The sequence below is a fragment of the Emydura macquarii genome, unplaced genomic scaffold (genome assembly GCF_026122565.2).
Source record: "Emydura macquarii macquarii isolate MOO-44397 ecotype Brisbane River unplaced genomic scaffold, CSIRO-AGI_Emac_v2 contig_3328, whole genome shotgun sequence".
Taxonomy (NCBI): domain Eukaryota; kingdom Metazoa; phylum Chordata; order Testudines; family Chelidae; genus Emydura; species Emydura macquarii.
The window spans coordinates 7,990,640-8,010,773 of record NW_027133465.1 but is presented as its reverse complement, the minus strand read 5'-3'; the positions used below and the strand labels follow the sequence as shown (position 1 = coordinate 8,010,773).

Here is a 20,134-nt window from a genome sequence, read left to right as displayed (position 1 = left end):
GAGGGTTTGTTTGTGAAGTGCTCAGAGAGCCTCAAATGAATGATACTATAGAAGAATTGTCAGCTATAAAGGTATAAGTTACTTAACATGTTTTAGAGATGTTATAGCTGTATTGGTGCCAGGATATTAGAGAGACAAGGTAGGTGAGGGTCTTTTATTAGACCAACTTCTGTTGATGAAAGAGACAAGCATTCAAGCTACACAGATGATCCTGAAGAAGAGCTCTGTGTAGCTAGAATGCTTGTCTCTTTCATCAGCAGAAGTTGGTCCAATAAAAGATATTACCTCACCCAGCAGGTCTCTTTAGTGTTTTAGAGAGTGCTTTACAAAAACATCTGTTACTCTCCAATCTGCTATTCATTGGAACTTTAGATAAGATAGAAGCAGTTTTTGGAAAGAATACTCCCTTCAGCTTCTTTGAAAATACCAGGCACAAACAAACCGCTAAATGACTGTTGTGTAGAAAAAATTATGCAACCTTCCGTACACCACCATGGGCAGGCTACTTCATAACTGTACTCGACTAGGTTTCTTACAATTTGCTCTGAAACATTTGGTACTGACCACTGTTGGAGATGGAATACTAGGTTACATGGATCATTAGTCTGAGCAAGTATGGAAATTACTTTGTACATCATGGACATAGGAAAGAGGACCCTGCATTGGAGACAGGAACCTAACACAAGGATGCACCAGTATGGAGCTTTAGTTGAGCTAGCAGTTGGTTAATGGGTACAGTTAGTTCTGGGAGAATAAATCTATTGTCAGACACCACAGATTTCTGAAGTTCTCTCAAAGGACAGTGTTAAGTGACAGTATCTGAACATATCTAGATTAGTTTACTTTTCAGTAAGGTTACCAAAAACAGAGTCATTAAGTGGCTCAGTAAGCAAAAAGTAAAGAAAAAAGCAAAGCAAAGCCAAAATCCAACATCCATTACAGAGAATGTTATTGAGTGAACTGAAAACTAGACAGTTTAATTCTGGCCCAAAATGATTTTGTATGGATACACAGCTCTTCAGATTGTCTTGTTAGAAAGCTTAAACAGTGCCACGGTCCCCCAGTGTGGGACCCCAATGTGACTCAACAGTAGATCAGTAGCATCCACAAAGCATTTGGTCTGACAGTAATAGTCTGCGTTTTGTTAAAGATAAAATATCAACGTTATCAACGAATATCAACGAAATATCAACGAAATATCAACGAAATATCAACGAAATATCAACGAAACAGAATGGCAAAGAGGAAGACTAAAGAGAAACAAATCTTATGGGATTCCTTGTCACAACCAACATACATTAGCATCAAAATATTGGTTTACTAGCTTCCACATTAAGATATTTTAGAACAAAATATATTATTTTACCTACCAATAGATTCTTCAAATGCAAAAAGGACTTTTTTTCCATTGTCTAGGAGATCTTTTACTCTACTTCCAATCCATTTAAAACCAGGCAGTGTTTCCTGAAAAACGAAGAGGTCACCTTGTTAAAGCTACATTTTTTCAATACAACAGTATCAGGGAACAAGGGGAACATTTGCCGCTTTCACATAAAATTAACACCTTTCACCTCAGGATGCTTTCTTCTTTCAAGTCTTAAGAACAAGGTCTGGAATGTCAGAAAATCTCAAAAGGTAAAATGATGCAAAAGGACCTCATGATCAACAGGACCAAAGAATGCTGGTAAATCAAATACACATAAGAGCAGCCATTCTGGGTCAGACCAATGGTCCATCTAGCCCAGTGCCAGATGCACCACAGGGAATGAACAGAACCGGGCAATTTATCAACTGACCTATCCCCTGTCGACCAGTCTCAGATTCTGGCAGTCAGAGGTTTAGGGACAACCAGAGCATGGGGTTGCATCTGTGACCATCTTGGCTAATAGCCACTGATGGACCTATCCTCCAGGAATGTACCTAATTATTTTTTGAAGCCAGCTATACTTTTGGCCTTCACAAAAATCTCCTGGCAACAAGTTCTATAGGTTGACTGTGCATTGTGTGAAGAAATAATCCTTATATTTATTTTAAGCCTGCTGCCAATTAATTTCCCCTGGGTGGCCCCTAGTTCTTGTGTTAAGTGAAGGGGAACTAACCAACCCTTCCTTATTTGCTTTCTCCACACCATTCATGATTTTATAGGTCTCTATCATACCTTCTCAGTCATCTCTTAATCATTTTTGTTGCCCTTCTCTGTACCATTTCCAATTCTAATATATCTTTTTTGAGATGGGGTGACCAGAACTGCATGCAGTATCCAAGGGGTAGGCATATTTTCTGTCTTATTGGTCCCTTTCTTATAGGTTCCTTACATTAGTATTTTTGACTGCTGCTGCCCATTGAGTGGATGTTTTCAGAGAACTGTCCACAATGACTCCAAGATCTCTTTCCTGAGTGGTAACAGCTAATTCATACCCCATCATTTTGTATGTGTAGTTGGAATGATATTTTCCAATGTGTATTACTTTGCATTTATCAATATTCAATTTCATCTGCCATTTTTGTCACTTAGTCACCCTGTTTAGTGAGATTCCTTCTTCTCTTTACCCCTTTTTCCAGACCACTTATGAATATATTGAACGGCACAGGTCCCAGTATAAATCCTTGGGGGACCTCACTATTCACCTCTCTCCACTGTGAAACATGACCATTTATTCCCACCTACCCCTTTGTTTCCTGTCTTTTACCGGTCCATGAGAAGACCTTTCCTTTTACCCCAGGACTGCCTACTTCGCTTAAGGGCCTTTGAAGGACTCTGTCAAATGCTTTCTCAAAGTCCAAATACACTATAGCCACTGGATCTCCATTATCCACATGCTTGCTGACTCCCTTAAAGAATTCCAATACATTGGTGCGGCATGATTTCCCTTTAGAAAAGCTGTGCCGTCTCTTCCAACATATCATGTTCACCCATGTGCCAGATAATTCTGTTCTTTACTATAGTTTCAACCAATTTGCCTGGAACTGAATTGAGGCTTACCAGCCTGTAATTGCCAGCATCGACTCCGGAGCCTTTTTTTAAAATCAGTGTCACATTAGCTACCCTCCAGTCATTTGGTACAGAGGCTGATTTAAGCGATAGTTTACATACCACAGTTAGTAGTTCTGCAATTTCATATCTGAGTTCCTTCAGAACCCCTGGGTGAATACCATCTGCTCCTGGTGACTGTTTACATTTATCAATTTGTTCCAAAACCTGCTCTATTGACACCTCAATCTGGGACAGTTCCTTAGATTTGTCACCTAAAAGAATGGCTCAGGTGTGGGAATCTCCCTCAAATCCTTGATCTTCACTGCAGATGCAAAGAATTAATTTAGCTTCTCCGCAATAGCCTTGTCTTCCTTGAGCGCTGCTTTAGCACCTGGATCATCCAATGACCCCATTGATTCTTTGTCAGGCTTCCTGCTTCTAATGTACTTGAAGTTTTTGCTGTTAGTTTTTGTCCTCAGCTAGTTGCTTTCTTGGCCTGTGTTAATAGGCTTTTACACTTGATTTGCCAGAGTTTATTCTCCTTTCTAAAGCTAAGAGTAAGATCCCAATATAAGCTGTTATGTCAATTAGCCATATTTAAACCCAGCACAATCTGGTTAAGCCCAGCAAATAAAGAGTCCAACACTCAGTTTAGACTATGAATCTAAGGCACGGTGTTTCAGAATAGGTTTCACTATTGCATATGTAAGCAAAAATAAAAAATATATTTGTAATAACCCCCACAAAAAAAGGTTTAGCTCTTATGAAGAGCCCCGTGGAACAGAATCTGGCAAACAGGCACAGTAGAAAGCTAAAATCTCTCTCTAAGAGATCTGACAGAAGTATAAGGTTAACTGGTAATGATATAGCAGCAGTACTGGTGAGAGAAATATTACTCTGTACCTACAAAAAGGGAAAATCCTGTATTATGACTGATTTATAACAATAAAGGTTTCAAATCAGATTAGTATTTTTAAAGTCTGGAAATTGTGATAGCTAACAGGAGAGAAATTATAGATTGATTATCTATTTCTAGAATCAATGTTTTCCATCTCAAAAGACAATATTTAGTGATGTACTCCAGAATGTTCACTGGAGGGCAACAACATGTAAGTTGATTAACAGCGCCATAGCATAGTCATTTTGTACAGCTTTTAGGATTTTTTTTCTCTTCATTGTTTGGAAAAATTGGCAGTAAAAACTTTCTAGGGTTTTCATTTGGACTCATCTGACAAGACACCTGAATCTTATTTAGTAGATTATGTCAAACATGTTTTTTGTGCACTTGCATCACCTGCTGATATTCACAGAGCTCTAGGAATCCGATCCATGGTTTGTGCAGGATCTACAAGAAAAGCTGTTTCCTTCATAGCACCTCCACATTTTTAATGTAACCATTGAGGAAGAGGCACAAAATAAAAAGGTATTTACAGTGTAGAAGATTCCCAATCAAGTTATTACAATTTTTAACTAAAATCTAGTTCAAAAACCTCAAGTGCCAAATTAAAATAAAAATACTGTTCAAATCAATTTAAACCCACCGAATAGGTTTCATGTCATAGAGCTAAGCAAGCAACAGTTTTTGCAGCAAGCTCTCTGTGTTGGGGAAGGAGAGAAGCTGTGGCATTTCCAATAAAAAGGGATTCCCCTCCTCAAGGCAAAGGCTTGAGCTATTCGACCCATCTTAGGATACTGGACCTAAAAATTAATCTTGCAATCCTTTAAGGCTAGGGTGTATCATACCGCCTCTCTCAAGAACACCTCCCAGGTCTTCAGAGAGACAGACATTACAGTCTGCATACTCAGCAACATGGATTACCAGGCAATGCACATGCTAGTCTGCAAGGTAGACAAATGAGATCTAATGGGTAAACTGGCAGTCCCAAAAGAAGCATTGAGTAAAAATCTCCAGTAAACAGCAGCAAAGAGTAATTTGTGTCTGTGCTTTTTTGGAAGTGGAGGTAATGAGGCTACATGAAAACCCAAGACTATTAATTATTATAGCAATGGCTATTATATTCCTCCTGAATATAACACCTGGTGATTAGAAGACAAACACTACACAAACCATACTTACTTCAAAGTGAAATCCTTCTTTAAGTGCAATCGCCTTCAAAATTTTAGAGGAGACTGTGGTTGCTAACATGTAAATATTCTTCACATCAGCTTCTTTGTAGCTGTTCGCCTTCCAGCTCCTGAACATCCACCACCCAAACAAAGCTGCTAACTCATTGCCAGTGAACACCTTCCAACGACCACTGCAAACAGGATGACAGTGGACAGTTTAATACATCATTCTAGCCTGAAACGCAGCTCTGCAAACAGCACACCAACAGAGCTCAGCGTTGCCTGGTCTCAATAGTTTCAAGACCAAATTTTCTCTGTTTACAAGTAAAAAGAAGTGTTGTTTCCCTGTTACCAGCCCTTCAAGCAAGATAAATGAACCAGAAAAAACCTATCACTAATAATAATGTATCTGCAGTCCACATTCCACCTTTAGTTACACCTGTGCAATTTCTTTGTCTTCAATGGGGATGTACTAGAGAAGGTGTGGCTAGGATCTGGCCTTGCTATTGGAATAAATTAACAATTCTGTTGAGAATTCAAGTGTGCTGAATAGCATCCAGCTCACTCTCCCATAGCTGTACTGGTTCAGCAGAGCTAGCAGGAGTCAAAGGGTAGTAAACGTGTACAGTCATCAAAGGTGCTATGTTTACAATCACTCTCCATGACAGAGTTGTAGTGAAAGGGTTGAACTATTCTTGCTTAAAATGTCTCATTTAGATAAAAACATAGGAAAAGATGAAGCCTTTACCAGTAAAAAAAAATCTCAATATGATTAAATATGCTAGGGATAGTGTAGTAAAGTGGTAAATCTAAGTGACAATCAGTAGAGGATGGAGCAGCTAGTTCTCCCTCCTTTTCTCAAAGGCAAAGTTAAAACGAAAGATCCCATTTCTTACTTCTCTTGGAGTTCTGCCACAGCCAATCTGTCTGCATCAGGATCAGTGGCCACCACCACTCTGGCGCTTTCTCTCTCTGCAAGCCTTAGAGACAACTCCTGAAAAATGCCATTTAGCCATTATATAGAGATAGTCAAATTCATTGTAGACCTCAAGTGTATTAACTCTGCTGAAATTCACACACCCCCAGGTCTCTGGCTTTATTACATTAACGTTTCAAAACAAGTGGAAACCCAATTGCAAAACAAAGTGACTGAACTAAAGAAATAAATACCAGCACAGACTCTCCTTCTTCAGGATTTGGACATTTAACAGTTGAAAAATCTGGATCTGGATCTTTTTGTTCAGGCACTGGAATAGGAGGCTTAAAACCAAATGCTTTAAAAGCCAACTGGACATAGTCATGTCCAACGCCATGGAAAGATGTATGAATGAATTTCAAGTTGGTCTTTGTGTTCAGCTCCCTGGAAAGGAAAAGCAGCTTTCAATTAACATTCCAAGATAAGGTGACTGAAGTTTATAGTAAAAATGCCCTTTCTCCAGATGTCTAAGGTGCCTTAAAAGAAGGTGTGAAAAGTAAAGTCTTAACTTTAGGCATTCAATAAAAATTGCTGGCTCACTTCTTCCTCACTCTGGAAACTGGGATCTTTACTCTACTTTGCTGCTGTGCTGTTGAAAGTCCCTAAAAATGAGACATTTACTTCCCTCTGCATCATACTCATGCTCTTTATCAGCACCTTGAGAACTTTATCCCAAATCTGCCCTTGCCTACGTTCGTTCCCTCAGTTCTTCCTACTCCCGTCCCTATGCTTTACACAAGCTTCAATCCTAACCACTTTATTTGTATTTCACCCACTCCTGACTTTGCACCTTCTTTCTGAAGGCCCCACAGCTGAAATAGCCAAAATCAAAACACTGTAAATCCACTTGATCATGAAGGTTCATTTCAGGATCCGGAATTGTATGGGCGAGTGTGGCAATGAAGAGACTTCACAGCATAGTATGTGATTAGAGGAGATTGTATCTGAGTTGCAGATCATTAGATGGTAGGATCTAACCCTAGTCATGCTAGGAAGCATTTATAGTAATGCAAAGAGATAAGATGGAAGGGGAAACAGACAACGAAACAGGAAAACAAAGCGGATGGAAGTGAGTCAGAAAAGTTTTCCTGCCATAAGCAGTGCATATTGCCAGCTACAGACAGGAAGTGCAGCCCCAACAACAGTGAGTCAGCCTGCTCTGCATGGCAAAAGCAGAAGGCAATGGCTACATCGCCTGATTTAAGGTAATGAAATCACTACATGTGGGGCACAAAAATATAACACAGAAAAGATGTACAAACCCCCATTAATTTAGTCCATTCACAATCCCCGCCAAAGTTGATTGTACATAGCAGTGTTTCTCAACCTTTTTGATACGAGGGACCGGCTTCCTATACTGTGTCAGGGAGATTTCAGGTTTCCTATACTGTTTCAGGGAGATCTCAGGGACCAGTCTCGGTCCATGGACCAGTTGTTGAGAAACACTTGTATATAGTGCTTTTCTAACCCCTATTTTTAAAGTTGGACCTAGATTTGTCATTGCTGGTCAGAAACCATTACACTGACAAGTTTCTGAAGTGAGCCCTTGGTTAGAGTATGGAAGTTATATTTTTCTCATTCAGTACCTGTGATAACAGATCTTTTTCAGATCCTCCATATAGCTTTTACAAATTTCCTCCAGAGGATCTTGTGTAAGAGGACTGGTGTCGACTAGATTCTCATTCCAGGAACCATTCCATGGTTCAACACATTCTTCTATACATTTTAGGATCTCTTTGTCATGAGGAGCTGTGATCTGAGCTCCATTTTCCCAATAAACCTAGCACAGAAAAAACTGACATTTAGAACTGAGTGTTAAATGGATGAGATTGAACCTTTATAAAGCCACATGATCTTATGATTACATAAGGTCTTATAGTAAACAAGAAACATGTTGCAAAGCACAATATCAGACTGGTCTAGTACTCAGGAACCTTCAGGATCACTCAGGCCAAAGTTTTCAAGTATCTAATTTTAGACATGTAAATTCATAATTAGGGGGACCTGATTTCAGAGTTGCTGATCACCCATGCCCTCCAATTAAATCAGACTATGGATGCCTAAAGTCATGCACCTATGTTTTAAAATATTAATCTCAAAGTCCAACATGAAAAAAACCAACTGCCACTTTTATAATATTCTGCTTCCTTTAACCCTCCCCCCCTTCTCATTTTTAGATAATAGATGAACGAGAGCTTGGGGAGGGAAAATACTTTAACTACTTCAGACATTACTTCAGCTGTTGAGTAGAGTAGTGTCTCTGTAATGAATGGCATAGGAACAGAATTACAAACTTTGCCCTCATCTGTATTCAAGACCTATAGTGGACTTTAAAGTGGAAACTTCCTTGCTTCTGTTCTCAGAAAACTGGTGGTATAATTCAGAACCCAACAAAATAGAGCAAACAACCAATTATGTGAAATGATTTTTCCTTCTAATGGGTATAGATAGAAACACTCCAGATGAAACGACATATATTACGTATTTACAAAGTGCCAGTCGCTGCAGCATCTAGGTGACATACACTAGATATACTTGATAAATCAATTTACTCGTCACAAATTAACGAAATTAAGAGCACAGGGCTTACCTTGTATCCATTGTCCTCCTTACGGTTATGGGATGCTGTAATCATCACACCAGCTACAGCTTTGAGCTGTTGAACAGCATAGGGCTGAAAGACAAAAGCAATTAAAGTTTATTTGTACTCTTGTCAGCTCCAAAGTAATGAAGGTGTAAAAGCCAGTTAAGGGGGAAGTAATACAGATTCTTAAAATTTCATCAGCTGATTTCAAAGATATTATTTGTAGAATTGGATAACCAGCACACTGTGTTCTGTTATCAGCAATGGATTGTGTGAGAGAGAGCATGATCAGAGTTACTCTGTTAAATTAACATTCTCATAATACACTTCCAAAACAGATAATCTTCCAGAAGTACTCCCAGGCACACAATTTTTAAACAAAAACTTTTTATGGTGAAGAAAACTTCCATTAGACTGCACGTATTGAGGAGGAGAAAAAAATTGGAGCAGCTATCAAGAACTCCAAGGCCATTTATATCCATGAAGGACTTCACCAAAATATTTGGAAGGCTAACAAATATAGCTAAAAATAGATTTAAAAGTTATATAGCTAAAAATCACAATCCAGAAGGCAGAGAAGCCATCCATCATGGATTGACAGTAATTTTGTTCTTCATTATGGAGAAATTAAATGATAAATACCAAGTTTATAGACACACAGGAGGTAGCAACCACAAGGAAACTCAATTCAATGTATTAGGAATGGAGTTCATAAAAACACAAGCAAAATTCAGGAAATTGAGAAACCTAGTGAGATTATTTCTTTCCACAGTATCAGTCATATCCACAAACTGGAGCCCCGTCATTAAAATGACTAATACATTAGAAATGCTGATCCAAGTGAAAGCCCCAGTGCTTGAGATATCTAGAAGTTTAAAGTGAACAATACACTGCATAGAACAGGGGTGTCAAACATCCGGCCCACGAACCTTTTTGATCCGGCCAGTTTTTTTGAGACATGCTGCCGCCCAAAGTGAGGGCATTGCCACTTTAAGAGATCTCTCTGCCTACGGCATTGCCGGTTTAAGAGTCCGTGAAATGTCTTAAAGTGTCGATGCCGAACGCAGAGAAAACTCTTAAAGAGGCAATGCACTCAGTTCGGCAACACGGTCCCTCGCAAAATCCCACCGCCAGAAAGGGCTGATGCCACGCCGGCGAAAAGGGGAAGATGGCCCGAATTTTTCGGCGGAGGGTGTTGCATGGCCCCTGTGAAGTGCAGTTTATGAGAATTTGGCTCATCACCATCTGCGAGTTTGACACCCCTTTCATAGAACAATCGTTCATTTCCTCTACCTACCGCCGGGGAAGAGTCTATACGTCCCAATCCATGAATGCTCACATACAAGTAGACCCATTGAACTCAACAGAACTACTTATGTGTATAATAATTTGTACGATAAAGGTATAAGGGACCTGTTTTCCATCTTTAATTATGGGCCAAATTTTGCTCTCTGTTTTACCCCAGAGAGAAAAGTATCTCTACTTAGTCAATAGAGTTACTATGGATTTAATACTAGCGTAACAAAACAGAATTCAGCCTTATGATTTCTTAAGTATTCCTGAGGAATCAAATGTTCTACCTCTAGTCTATTGTTTCATTTACACTCTGGCCTTTTGATAAGAAAAATATTTAGCTAAAAATAAGATGGCAGCCTTGATGAAATGCTAAAAACATTAGCTGTGATAGAACAAAGTGTAAAAGACTTACCACAAACGGTGTAGGAACATATTTTGAAAACAAGTACACAGGTACACCTTTAGCAAGCAGGACTGCTGCAGTGAGCTTCGCAAGTCTGTTCAACAGGGAAACAGGAAAAATATTCAGTTACCTATTCTACACAATACTGTTCTAAAAGTCTCAACTCTTTTTCTGTTTTCTTTCAAGATCTTCTTATCACTGAATCATGAAATGTAGGGCTAGAAGGGACCTTGATAGGTCATCTAGCCCAGCCCCTGCACTGAGGCAGGACCAATTATACCTTAGACCATCCCTGACAAGATTTTTGTCTAACCTGTTCTTAAAAAGCTCCAGTGACAGAGAGTGACTAAAGAGTTGCTAGAGAGACAAGGCAGGTGAGGCAATAGATCTTTTATTGGACCAACTTCTGTTGGTGAAAGAGACCAGCATTTGAGTTTATACAGAGATCTTCTTCAGGTCTGGGAAAGGTACTGGCACAGCTAAACACAGAGTAGAACAGACTGTTTCACATAATGAATTAACATAAGTTACAAGAGACCATTCAAGGTGAAGTGGGCAATTAACACCACTACAATTGTCAGAAAAAAGAGGGTTAGTGGGTTATAGATTGCATTAATGAGTCATTAATCCAATGTCTTTATTCAGTCCATAATTTTTCATATCTAGTGTGCTGGTTTCCTTTGAGGATGAGGTCAGATATAGAGTGATCATTCTGTGAAAAGTGTTCATCCAAAGGTGATAAGATGATTTTGTCTTTTAGCATTTTTCTGTGTGAGTGCATTTGAGAGCAGAGTGAGTGTCTTGTTTCACCCATAGTTGCTATTGGGGCATTTAGTGCACTGGCGGAGTGAAAGGCACGTGAAGGACTCATGGATCTCAAAAGGTGTGTTGGGGGAGGGTGGTTGATCATTGTAGGAGTGAAGATATGTCTACAAGGTTTTGCATTTGTTCTCAAAGTGGCATGAGACACTGACAGATGGTATGTCCTAGTCTGTAGGGAGCTTGTTTCTGATGAGCTAGGCAAGGTTTGGGGGATTAACTGAAGGCCACAAAGGGGTTTGAGAAAGATTTCGTTCAGAATGTGGTCACCATCAAATATGGGTTGTAACTGTTTGGTGATACCCTGTATGTGTTCCAATGTGGAGTGGTAGGTGACAGCTAACAGGGGTATGGTCAGAGGAGTTTTCCCGTACTGCAGTAGGTTCTCCACAGGGTATTTGGGTGGCCTGTTCCATGATGCTATCTATTTTTCTGGTGGAGTGTCCTTGTTTGGTCATGGTGGCTTAAGTGCCTGTCTTGGACTTTCTCCTTGGAGGATATTCTGGGGTACCTGAGTGCCTGTCTGCAGAAAACATTTCTTGGTGTGTGGGGGAGGTGCTTATTAGATCTAACGAAGTAAGTGTGGTGATCTCTGAGTTTCTTGTGTATTCCATTGTTGAAGCTGTTCATGGTGTCCAGCTGGTGTGGGGGTGTTCTAGAGAGTTTGATAGATGGGGGGTGGTGAAGTTGTGGTGGAAATTTATGAATAAACATGTCATCAATGTATCTCAGCAATATCATTGGTTTCATGATGCATTTGTTCAGAAATTCTTCTTCAAGGGGGCCCATTAAGTGGTTGGCATATTGGGGAGCCAACCCAGTACCCATGGTTTGGGCAAAGTATCTGTTGTTGAATGTAAAGTTGTTATAGGTGAGGATGAAATGGATAAGTTTGGCAATGTGTTTGGGGTGGATATCTGAGGGCTGTCCATTGTCTTGTAGATATTTGAGGCAGGCAGCAATGCCATCAGGGTGAGGGATGTTTGTGTATAGGAAGGTGACATTCATGATGGTAAGGACAGTGCTCTGAAGGAGGATGTTAATGTCGTAGAGCTCCTGGTGGAAGTCAACGTGTCCTGGAGAAAACCGGCCCTTTGTGTGGTGAACTGTGAGGATGTTTTCTGAGAGTCCTGATATTCCTTCAGTGAAATTGTTGTAACCATTTATGATGGCTCTGCTTCAGTTCCCTTGTTTGTGTATCTTGAGAAGCAGGTAATAGGTGCTTGGAGTGGGATCACGAGGGATAAGGTTGTAGAGTTTCTCTTGGAATTGTTTGGGGAAGGAAGGATTTGATGATATAGAATGGTTACTTAACTGTAACTGTCGTTCTTCGAGATGTGTTGCTCATATCCATTCCCAACTTAGGTGTGTGTGCGTGCCACATGCACCGGTGCCGGAAAACTTTTTCCTCTAGTGGTACCAATACCAGCTGACTCTAGCACCCCCTGCAGCGGTGTGCACATGCACCCACATATAAGAACCGCTGGCTCCACCTCCCTCTCAGTTCCTTCTTGCTGGAACTCCGACTGAGGGGGAAGGAGGGCGGGCGTGGAATGGACATGAGCAACATATCTCAAAGAACAACAGTTACAGGTAAGGAACCGTTCTTTCTTCCTTGAGTGCTTGCTCATGTCCATTCCCAACTTAGGTGACTCACCAGCAGTGTCTCCAGAGGCAGGCAGGAGTACATCGATGTGACCCTTAAAGCACGGCTCTACCAAAAGCCAGCATCGTCTTGAGCTTGCTGCGTCAAGGCATAGTGGGATGCGAAGGTATGCACCGACAACCAGGTAGCTGCCCTGCAGATGTCCAATATAGGGACGTGCACCTGGAAGGCCACAGATGATGCTTATGCTCTTGTTCAGTGGGCTGTCAGGGCCACCGAAGCTGTGACCCCAACTTGCTCATAGCAGGTCCGGATACAGGCCGTAATCCACTTTGAGAGACACTGAAAAGAAACAGGTAGACCCTTCATTCAGTCTGCAACCACCACGAAGAGCTGCGTCGACCAGTGAAAAGGTTTAGTTCTGTCAACGTAAAATGCCAGGGCCTGTGGCACATCGAGAGAACGCAAACACCTCTCTTCACTGGAGGTGTGAGGCTTGGGATAAAAGACAGGTAAGAAAATATCTTGGTTAAGGTAGAAGTGAGTGTGACCCACCCGTGCCTAGGGTAGCCACCTGAAAATGCAAAGGTCAGGGCAGGCTGTAAAAGGAGAGCAGATTCTCCCAACACTGGTGGGTGACACTTAAGTCAGACTTCCCAACCAGCCACAAACAGTGCTTCTGATTCCCCACTGGTTATCAAGGAGCCAAAACAAAAATATACACCACCCCCTTTACTGCATTCCGGTCTCTGGCTCCCAATCAGCCACTAGGTCCAGTAAAGAGATCAGTTATTTAAAACTCTATGCTCTTTACCAAAAAGGTTTCTCCTGACCCCAAAGGGTCAGCCACAGTACCAGATCAATATAAAAGTTTAGATCTTATCCAAAATACCACGCTGCCAGCCAATCCTTTAGTAACTAAAACTAAAGGTTTATTATAAAAAGTAAGAAGCAAACTATAAGAGAAATGTTAAATAATTAAAGCAACAGACACATACAGTTGATTTGAAAGTTCATATATATCTGGTTTCTAGTAAAATTGTGGAGTTTGCAGGCTTGTATAGTCCCTCTGGTATACATCCACTACCTGGATGGGGCTCAGTCCTTTGTTTCACAGCTTCAGTTCAGTTCAGTTGTAGATGAGTTGATCCAGAGGTAGGTGAAGACTGAAGACAAAATGGATGTGGTGCAGCTGCCTTTTATGTCCCTTGGCCTTTTCTATGCTGCTTGTGGAAATTTACAGGAATGAGATGTAGTACAGAGTCACATGAGTAAGTCCTGGTGACTCATCAGGTATATCCCTGGCTTCTCCTCCTGGGTCCCCTGTACCTGTGAATTTCTTAATGGGCCATTAAGCAGGCTAGTGCTGCAGCCATCCTGTCTGGAGTGTCACCCAGACATAGCACAATTTGAAATACAGATCTATCAAACATATCCATAACTTCCATTACACACATAACACATGAACATAAACATCATCATCTTACTTAGCACATAGCCTTTCTAATAGTACCTGACATGGCATATCTCATTGAATTATTATGATTTTGACATATTGATGTTAAATAATATAATGAATGCCCCTCGCCCCTCAATCCAGCCAGCGTCACAGTGAGACACTACCTTAGGCAAAAAGGCTGGGTGTGGGCATAGTTAGACTTTGTCCTTATAAGACGCTGTGTAAGGTGCTTCTGATGTTAATGCCCTAAATCTCGGAAACTCGTCTGGCAGACGTAATAGCCACCAGGAAGGCCACCTTCCAGGACAGGTATGTAAGAGAGCACGAAGCCATGGGTTCAAAGAGGGGCCCAGTGAGTCTGGAGAGGATTGAGTTCAAGTCCCACTGAGGAGAAGGCTCCCTTATTGGTGGGAAAAATCTTTCCAATCCCTTAAGGAATCTGGCTGTCATCTCGTGCGAAAAAACTGTTCTACGCTCTACCAAGGGGTGGAATGCAGATATGGCCAACATGGACCTTGATGGATGAGAAGGCCAGACACTCTTGCTTCAGATGGTGCAAGTACCCAAAGACAGTGGAACCGATGCCTTCATCGGGGAAACGCCATGCTCGGCAGCTCAAAAGAAGCAGCAGCCCAAAAGAAGAAGCCGCGCAAAAGAAGAAGCTGGGACTCTAACAACTAACTAACTAGAACGAAGAAAAATTATGTATGCTAGAACAGAGAATAAACCACTAGGTTTAGCGAGAGAACTTGCGAAGGTAAAAGACGTTCCAGCACCGTCACTGGCGGCTAGAAGGAACTGAGAGAGAGGGGGAGCCGATAGTGTCTATATGCGGGTGCACATGTGTGCTGCTGCAGGGGGCACTAGAGCCGGCTCATAGGGGTACCACTAGGGGGAAAAAGTTTTCCGGCACCGGTATATGTGGTGTGCACACACACCTAAGTTGGGAACGTACATGAGCAAGCACTCGAAGAAGAACCTTCAATTCCTGGATGAATTGTAGTGTACAGTCTTCTTTGTGTTCTTTATAGCAGCTGATGTCAGAGTTGTTAGTTGGCCTTGCTGACAAGTCATTGAGGTTGAAGACTACGATAACACCCCGTCTGCGCTCATTTGATCACTATCTGGTGATTGGATTTCATGGACTGTTCAGCTTGTCCACTCAACAGTAGAGAGATTGTAATGGATGTGATGTTAAGGATTTCACAGTCAATTTTTTTCCTGAAGCAATCAATGTAATGATCAAGTTTGTGGTTTTGTTCACTGTGTGTAGTCCAGTCAGATGTTTATTTTTTTTTATGACTATGAGGGGGGAGTGGATGTGATAGTTGTGGGTGGTATAGTCTTTGCCATTAAAGAATTCTTCGAGTTCTCCACATTAGTATAGTATCAGATTCTGTGGCAGGGCAGAAATTCAATCCCTTGGAGATTACCGATAATTCATCTCTAGTTAGGGGTTGTTTTGATAGGTCAATGATGATAGGGTGTCACTTAGCATCCATGTGATGGGTCCTGGTTTCTCTCGGAGATGGGTTCTCCGGGTTCTGCAGTTGTAGTTGGTTCCCCCTTTTTGTTTCTGTGTGGGATAGCTGTCATCAGGTTTTTTGATTGTCTGGGGTTTCTTGCATGACCTACAGCCTGGTTTCCTGCTGTTTTCTTTTTTCCAGTGTGTGAGAGCATGTGATGATTTCTTATTTGAGGGTAGTCCCTTCTAGAGTATGGAAGGTGAAGAATATGGTTCCGTAGTTTTTCTGAAGTCCTTCTGCAGAGCTGTCAGCATATTTGGAATTGTATGTAGTGGTCAGAGGGTTATAGATGGTGACTCCTCTGATGTTTTGTTTCTCACATTTGATAAGGAATTAGCTATCGCTGGGAAGTTTGGTTTCCTATTTCTTCATATTGTGAAGGAGTTATGACATACCGCATACATAATTTATATCATCTTGCTATGGGTAAAGTGTTTTCCATGCACATTGATTTCTAATTCCCTCTTTAATCTCATTCGTGCATGTATTATAACATACATACAGCATTCATTAAATCAGCCCCATTTAAGTGTTCAACTTTGAATGTAACAAAACTATCAATAAGTCCACATAACAAAACTAAGTAGCCATATGACATTATTGTAACCTTCATTTAACTCGTCTCCCACTTCCATCCACTGTTTGCTCCTTTCACTAACCGCATCATTCGTACAACTAGATTGTAAACTCTTTGAAGCAGCATTGTGTCATTTTATTCGACTGTAAAGGGCCTTGCAATCAACATCACAGTCAAAAGACATACCAAGGTTCAAAGCCTCTAGTTGTTCGAGAACCATATATGATCAAAGAAGCAAAGCTAAGCCCTATGGTACATGTTTAAAAAATGTCAAATTCCTACAACAAAAGCCTTTTAGGGGATTAAAAATAGATAATGGTAACCAGTTTATAATGTTGTTCAACAGTTTCAGATGATTCCTACAAAGCTGATCAATATACCATTCCTAAAATATACTTCAATGAGCCAGGATTCTCCCTTATTCTAATCAGTCTAATAGTTACAGAAAGTCAGTCATTAGCTTTGCTGCCAACAGACAGAATTGTTTTAAAATAATCCTTTTATTTGGGCATGGGGGAACTTCAGTTCAATTTCACCTTGTCTTTGAAACTACAGCTTCACAGGTATTTATAACCAGCAAATTATTTGCACTCTGATCATTAAAAGTGTTTGAAGGGTGGGGGAGGGAGAGAAATCTTGTAAGTGAACAAGTCAGTGAACAGGATATAAAAATTAAGGATTCCAAATCCTAGGTTTACTTTGTTCACTTATTTTGACAATGAAGTGTAATTTAATTTTTTACTACTTGATAGTGTGATACTAGGTGTATTGTAACGCATACTATAAAGCAAGAGTCTCAGTAATATGATACTTCACTACAGCTACGTCTATTAAAAGTGGGTTGACAGCATTGCCGGTTTTCTGAAAAATATCCAGTTTCCAGACGAATCAAATGAGAATTAATGATAATATAGGAATTCTTCCTCTGTATTTCAAGATATATATACTACCCAAAGTCAAAAATCATGGGCCAGGATACGAAATCAGGTTTGGTTTTTTTTAAAGTCATATACCAGCCTGGCTGAGCAATTTTAATTAAATCAGCAGCATCAAGCACCTTTATAATTGGAGACGTTTGGATTTTTTAAGCATGAAATTAGAAAATTAATTTATGAGAGTGTGTTATGCCTGCATACTGCTGAAACTGATCAGTGTATGATGTTACAAGAGGTATCACGTTAGTTACATAGGGCTGAAGGCAGAATTACTCCTTTTCCATCCTGCAAGTTTAAATCACATGTAGTCTGACAGTTATGACGGCAGTTTTGCAATAAAACTTGATCAGACACACTGATAACTAGTCATGCAGTTTTTTATGTATTCAAGCTAAGGGCTTGGCATTTGAAGTTTGCTTGCACACTTAAGTCTCACACAGACAGTGATTTCTGCATCCTGGGACTATCTTGCTGTTTAGAGTGCTTGTGCATTTAGATGGTAAACTCTTTAGGGCAGGGACCATCTGTTTTGGGTCTGTACAGTACCTAGTACAAGAGGGGCCTTGTCCATGAGGTTTTTAAGCTGCGGCTTGACAAAACCCTCGCTAGGATTATTTAGCTGAGGTTGGTCCTGCTTTGTGCAGGGGGTTGGACTAGATGACCTCCTGGGGTCCCTTCCAACTCTATGATTCTATGACTAGGACTCTTGCGCACCACTGAAATATAAATAGATAGTACACTAGATTCCTGATAAATTCCCCATCTGAAAAGAAACATTCTAAGCCTTTAATTTCTAGTCTTTCAACTGAAATCAATCCTCATACCTCTTACTGCTGCAGCTGCTAGTCACCTGACCTCGTGTGTCATACCCAACAACGAAGCCTCTCTGCCTGAAGTCTGAAAAACACCTCTCAAGGTATTTGTACATTCCCTGCAGCAAAACAGAAGCATGAAGAGTTAGCTTCATTACAGTGTACACACATGATGACTTTATTTAGAATTCATAATGCCACAATAATGGGAGGCTTTTGTTTCACTAGAGCTGGGTTAATGCTAAAAAATTAGTATGAATAAACACTGGTTCAAACAGATAGAAAATCTGCTACAATGGCATTTGCAGTGTAAGTACATTTTTGTTCCTAGAGTGTTCAGGAAGAGAAAGGTTGCAAATACTCATGAAAATATAGTCAGGGAGCAGAAACAGATAACCAGACAGAATGGACAGAAAATTAGATAAGAAATCCTTGAAGCAGCAAATACTTGAGAGCAATCCACAGGATGAAACATGCTCAAACCATCAGATAATTGTGAATAGCGAACAAATTCATTTAAAAAATCTGAATAATTCACACATACTAAAGGGCTACCTTTGTTAAATAAGTAGTTCACTTAAGTCTTCATGCTTGAATTTAGAGCGCAATCTACTGAACAGAATATATACTAGTTCTCACTTCTTAACCTAAAGTAAATTATCCTTTCAACACTGCATATTACTTTAGAAAACGTGACCCAGTACACAGCAGTCTCATTACAAGTGGATTTACATACCTACCTCAATGGTGAAGCAGTTATCCCATAAGTGTATTTAGTTCACCCTGTTTATGTCTTTCATTAAGTTATTTACTTTTTAAGTTTCCTTGAAATATCTATGTAAAGCCAAAGAATTAGAAAAAAGAAACAAGACAAGACAATGAACCACTTGGCTAAATATTATCTCATCTAAAGTAACATCTGATACTTCCTCCACATCTAATCACTCCCCACTCTGACCAAAAGCCAGAAAAAAAGGGGAGCTTTGCAGTATACCTGAAACTCTTAGCTGACATCTTGAAGAACTACAGTTATTATAGGGTAAGTAACCATTCTGTCTTCTAGTGCTGGTAGTGCCATCTCCCACATCCACTATTGTCTAAGGGAAACTGGAAGCTGTGAAAAAAGCAGTTGGTTCAAGCTAGATCCACGTAAGGTGATGAGTGACATTACAGGAAAACACTTTGGAACTGGCATTTTATATTCTCATTCCAAGAGAGGTCCTCTTCCCACTGGTGATCAAAAAGGTGCTTACTGGATGCATCAGTGATATTAGATACAGTTGCTACATAGCAACATTGCCAGAAACAACTTCTAATATCCTTGCTAGCTAAAACTTGGTCCTTTCTTCTCAAATTAGGGCTTAGTTATGTAATTCAGGACTTCATCCCCTCCAGACTGGAGTTCTGCCACAAATTCTATCTGAGAAGTGTGTGAATGTGGAAGGAGCAGCTGGAACACCAAGTAATGGGCCACCTCAAAGAGAACATCCCTGTAGTTTAATGGGGGGGGAGGGGCGGGGAAGAAGGGCCCGAATTAGGATGTCTTTTTTGAGAGGCTGTTCTTTGGAACTTTTCATCCTCTCTGGTCTGACAGGCCCTGGATTTAGACACTGCTCCCACTCCAGATGACTGATAAGCAGTGTCCCATCTTGAAGGTGGGATTGAGGAGTTCTGCTCGCCACTAACGGTCTTGCAAAATTCAGCTGTATGGGTGTTTCTAAAGCACACGGAAGAAGCAGTCTGCCCTCTAGTGGAATGAACTTTGATACCAGCCATATGATAGACAAACACACCGTAATCCTTTAGATGCAGATATCTGGGAGACTTCTAGTTTCTTAGAAGCATGAGAAATGGCAACAAAAAAAAGAGACAAGAAGTGTCTGAAGGGCTTTGTCCTGTCACGATTCTAAAAACATCTAAAGTGGGGAAATTTCTTCTCCACTGGAGAGGAATGGGATTTCAGAATGAAGACAAGTAGATTTGTTCAAATGAGTATAACAAGTTCAGAAATAAATTTGGGATGAGATCTCAACACCACCTTATCTTTACCAAAATGTTGTGTGAGGGGTCATCTGTGACAGCTTGTAGTATGTTGGCTTT

General features: G+C 40.5%; 1 protein-coding gene across 2 annotated transcripts in view; it reads right to left on the bottom strand.

The window, feature by feature from the left end:
• Positions 1–20,134, bottom strand: part of PGM2L1 (phosphoglucomutase 2 like 1) — a 74,082-nt gene that overhangs the window by 13,034 nt on the left and 40,914 nt on the right. For both annotated transcript variants that reach the window (XR_010917178.1, XM_067533327.1), the window contains exons 3-10: positions 18,047–18,153; positions 10,310–10,394; positions 8,608–8,691; positions 7,604–7,797; positions 6,212–6,401; positions 5,938–6,035; positions 5,052–5,232; positions 1,371–1,464 (exon numbers count right to left, since the gene is read on the bottom strand). Coding sequence is in view for 1 of the 2 variants with exons in the window: in XM_067533327.1 (XP_067389428.1) it covers positions 1,371–1,464; positions 5,052–5,232; positions 5,938–6,035; positions 6,212–6,401; positions 7,604–7,797; positions 8,608–8,691; positions 10,310–10,394; positions 18,047–18,153 (1,033 nt within the window). In the remaining variant the exon portion in view is untranslated. The remainder of the gene's footprint in view (positions 1–1,370; positions 1,465–5,051; positions 5,233–5,937; positions 6,036–6,211; positions 6,402–7,603; positions 7,798–8,607; positions 8,692–10,309; positions 10,395–18,046; positions 18,154–20,134) is intronic.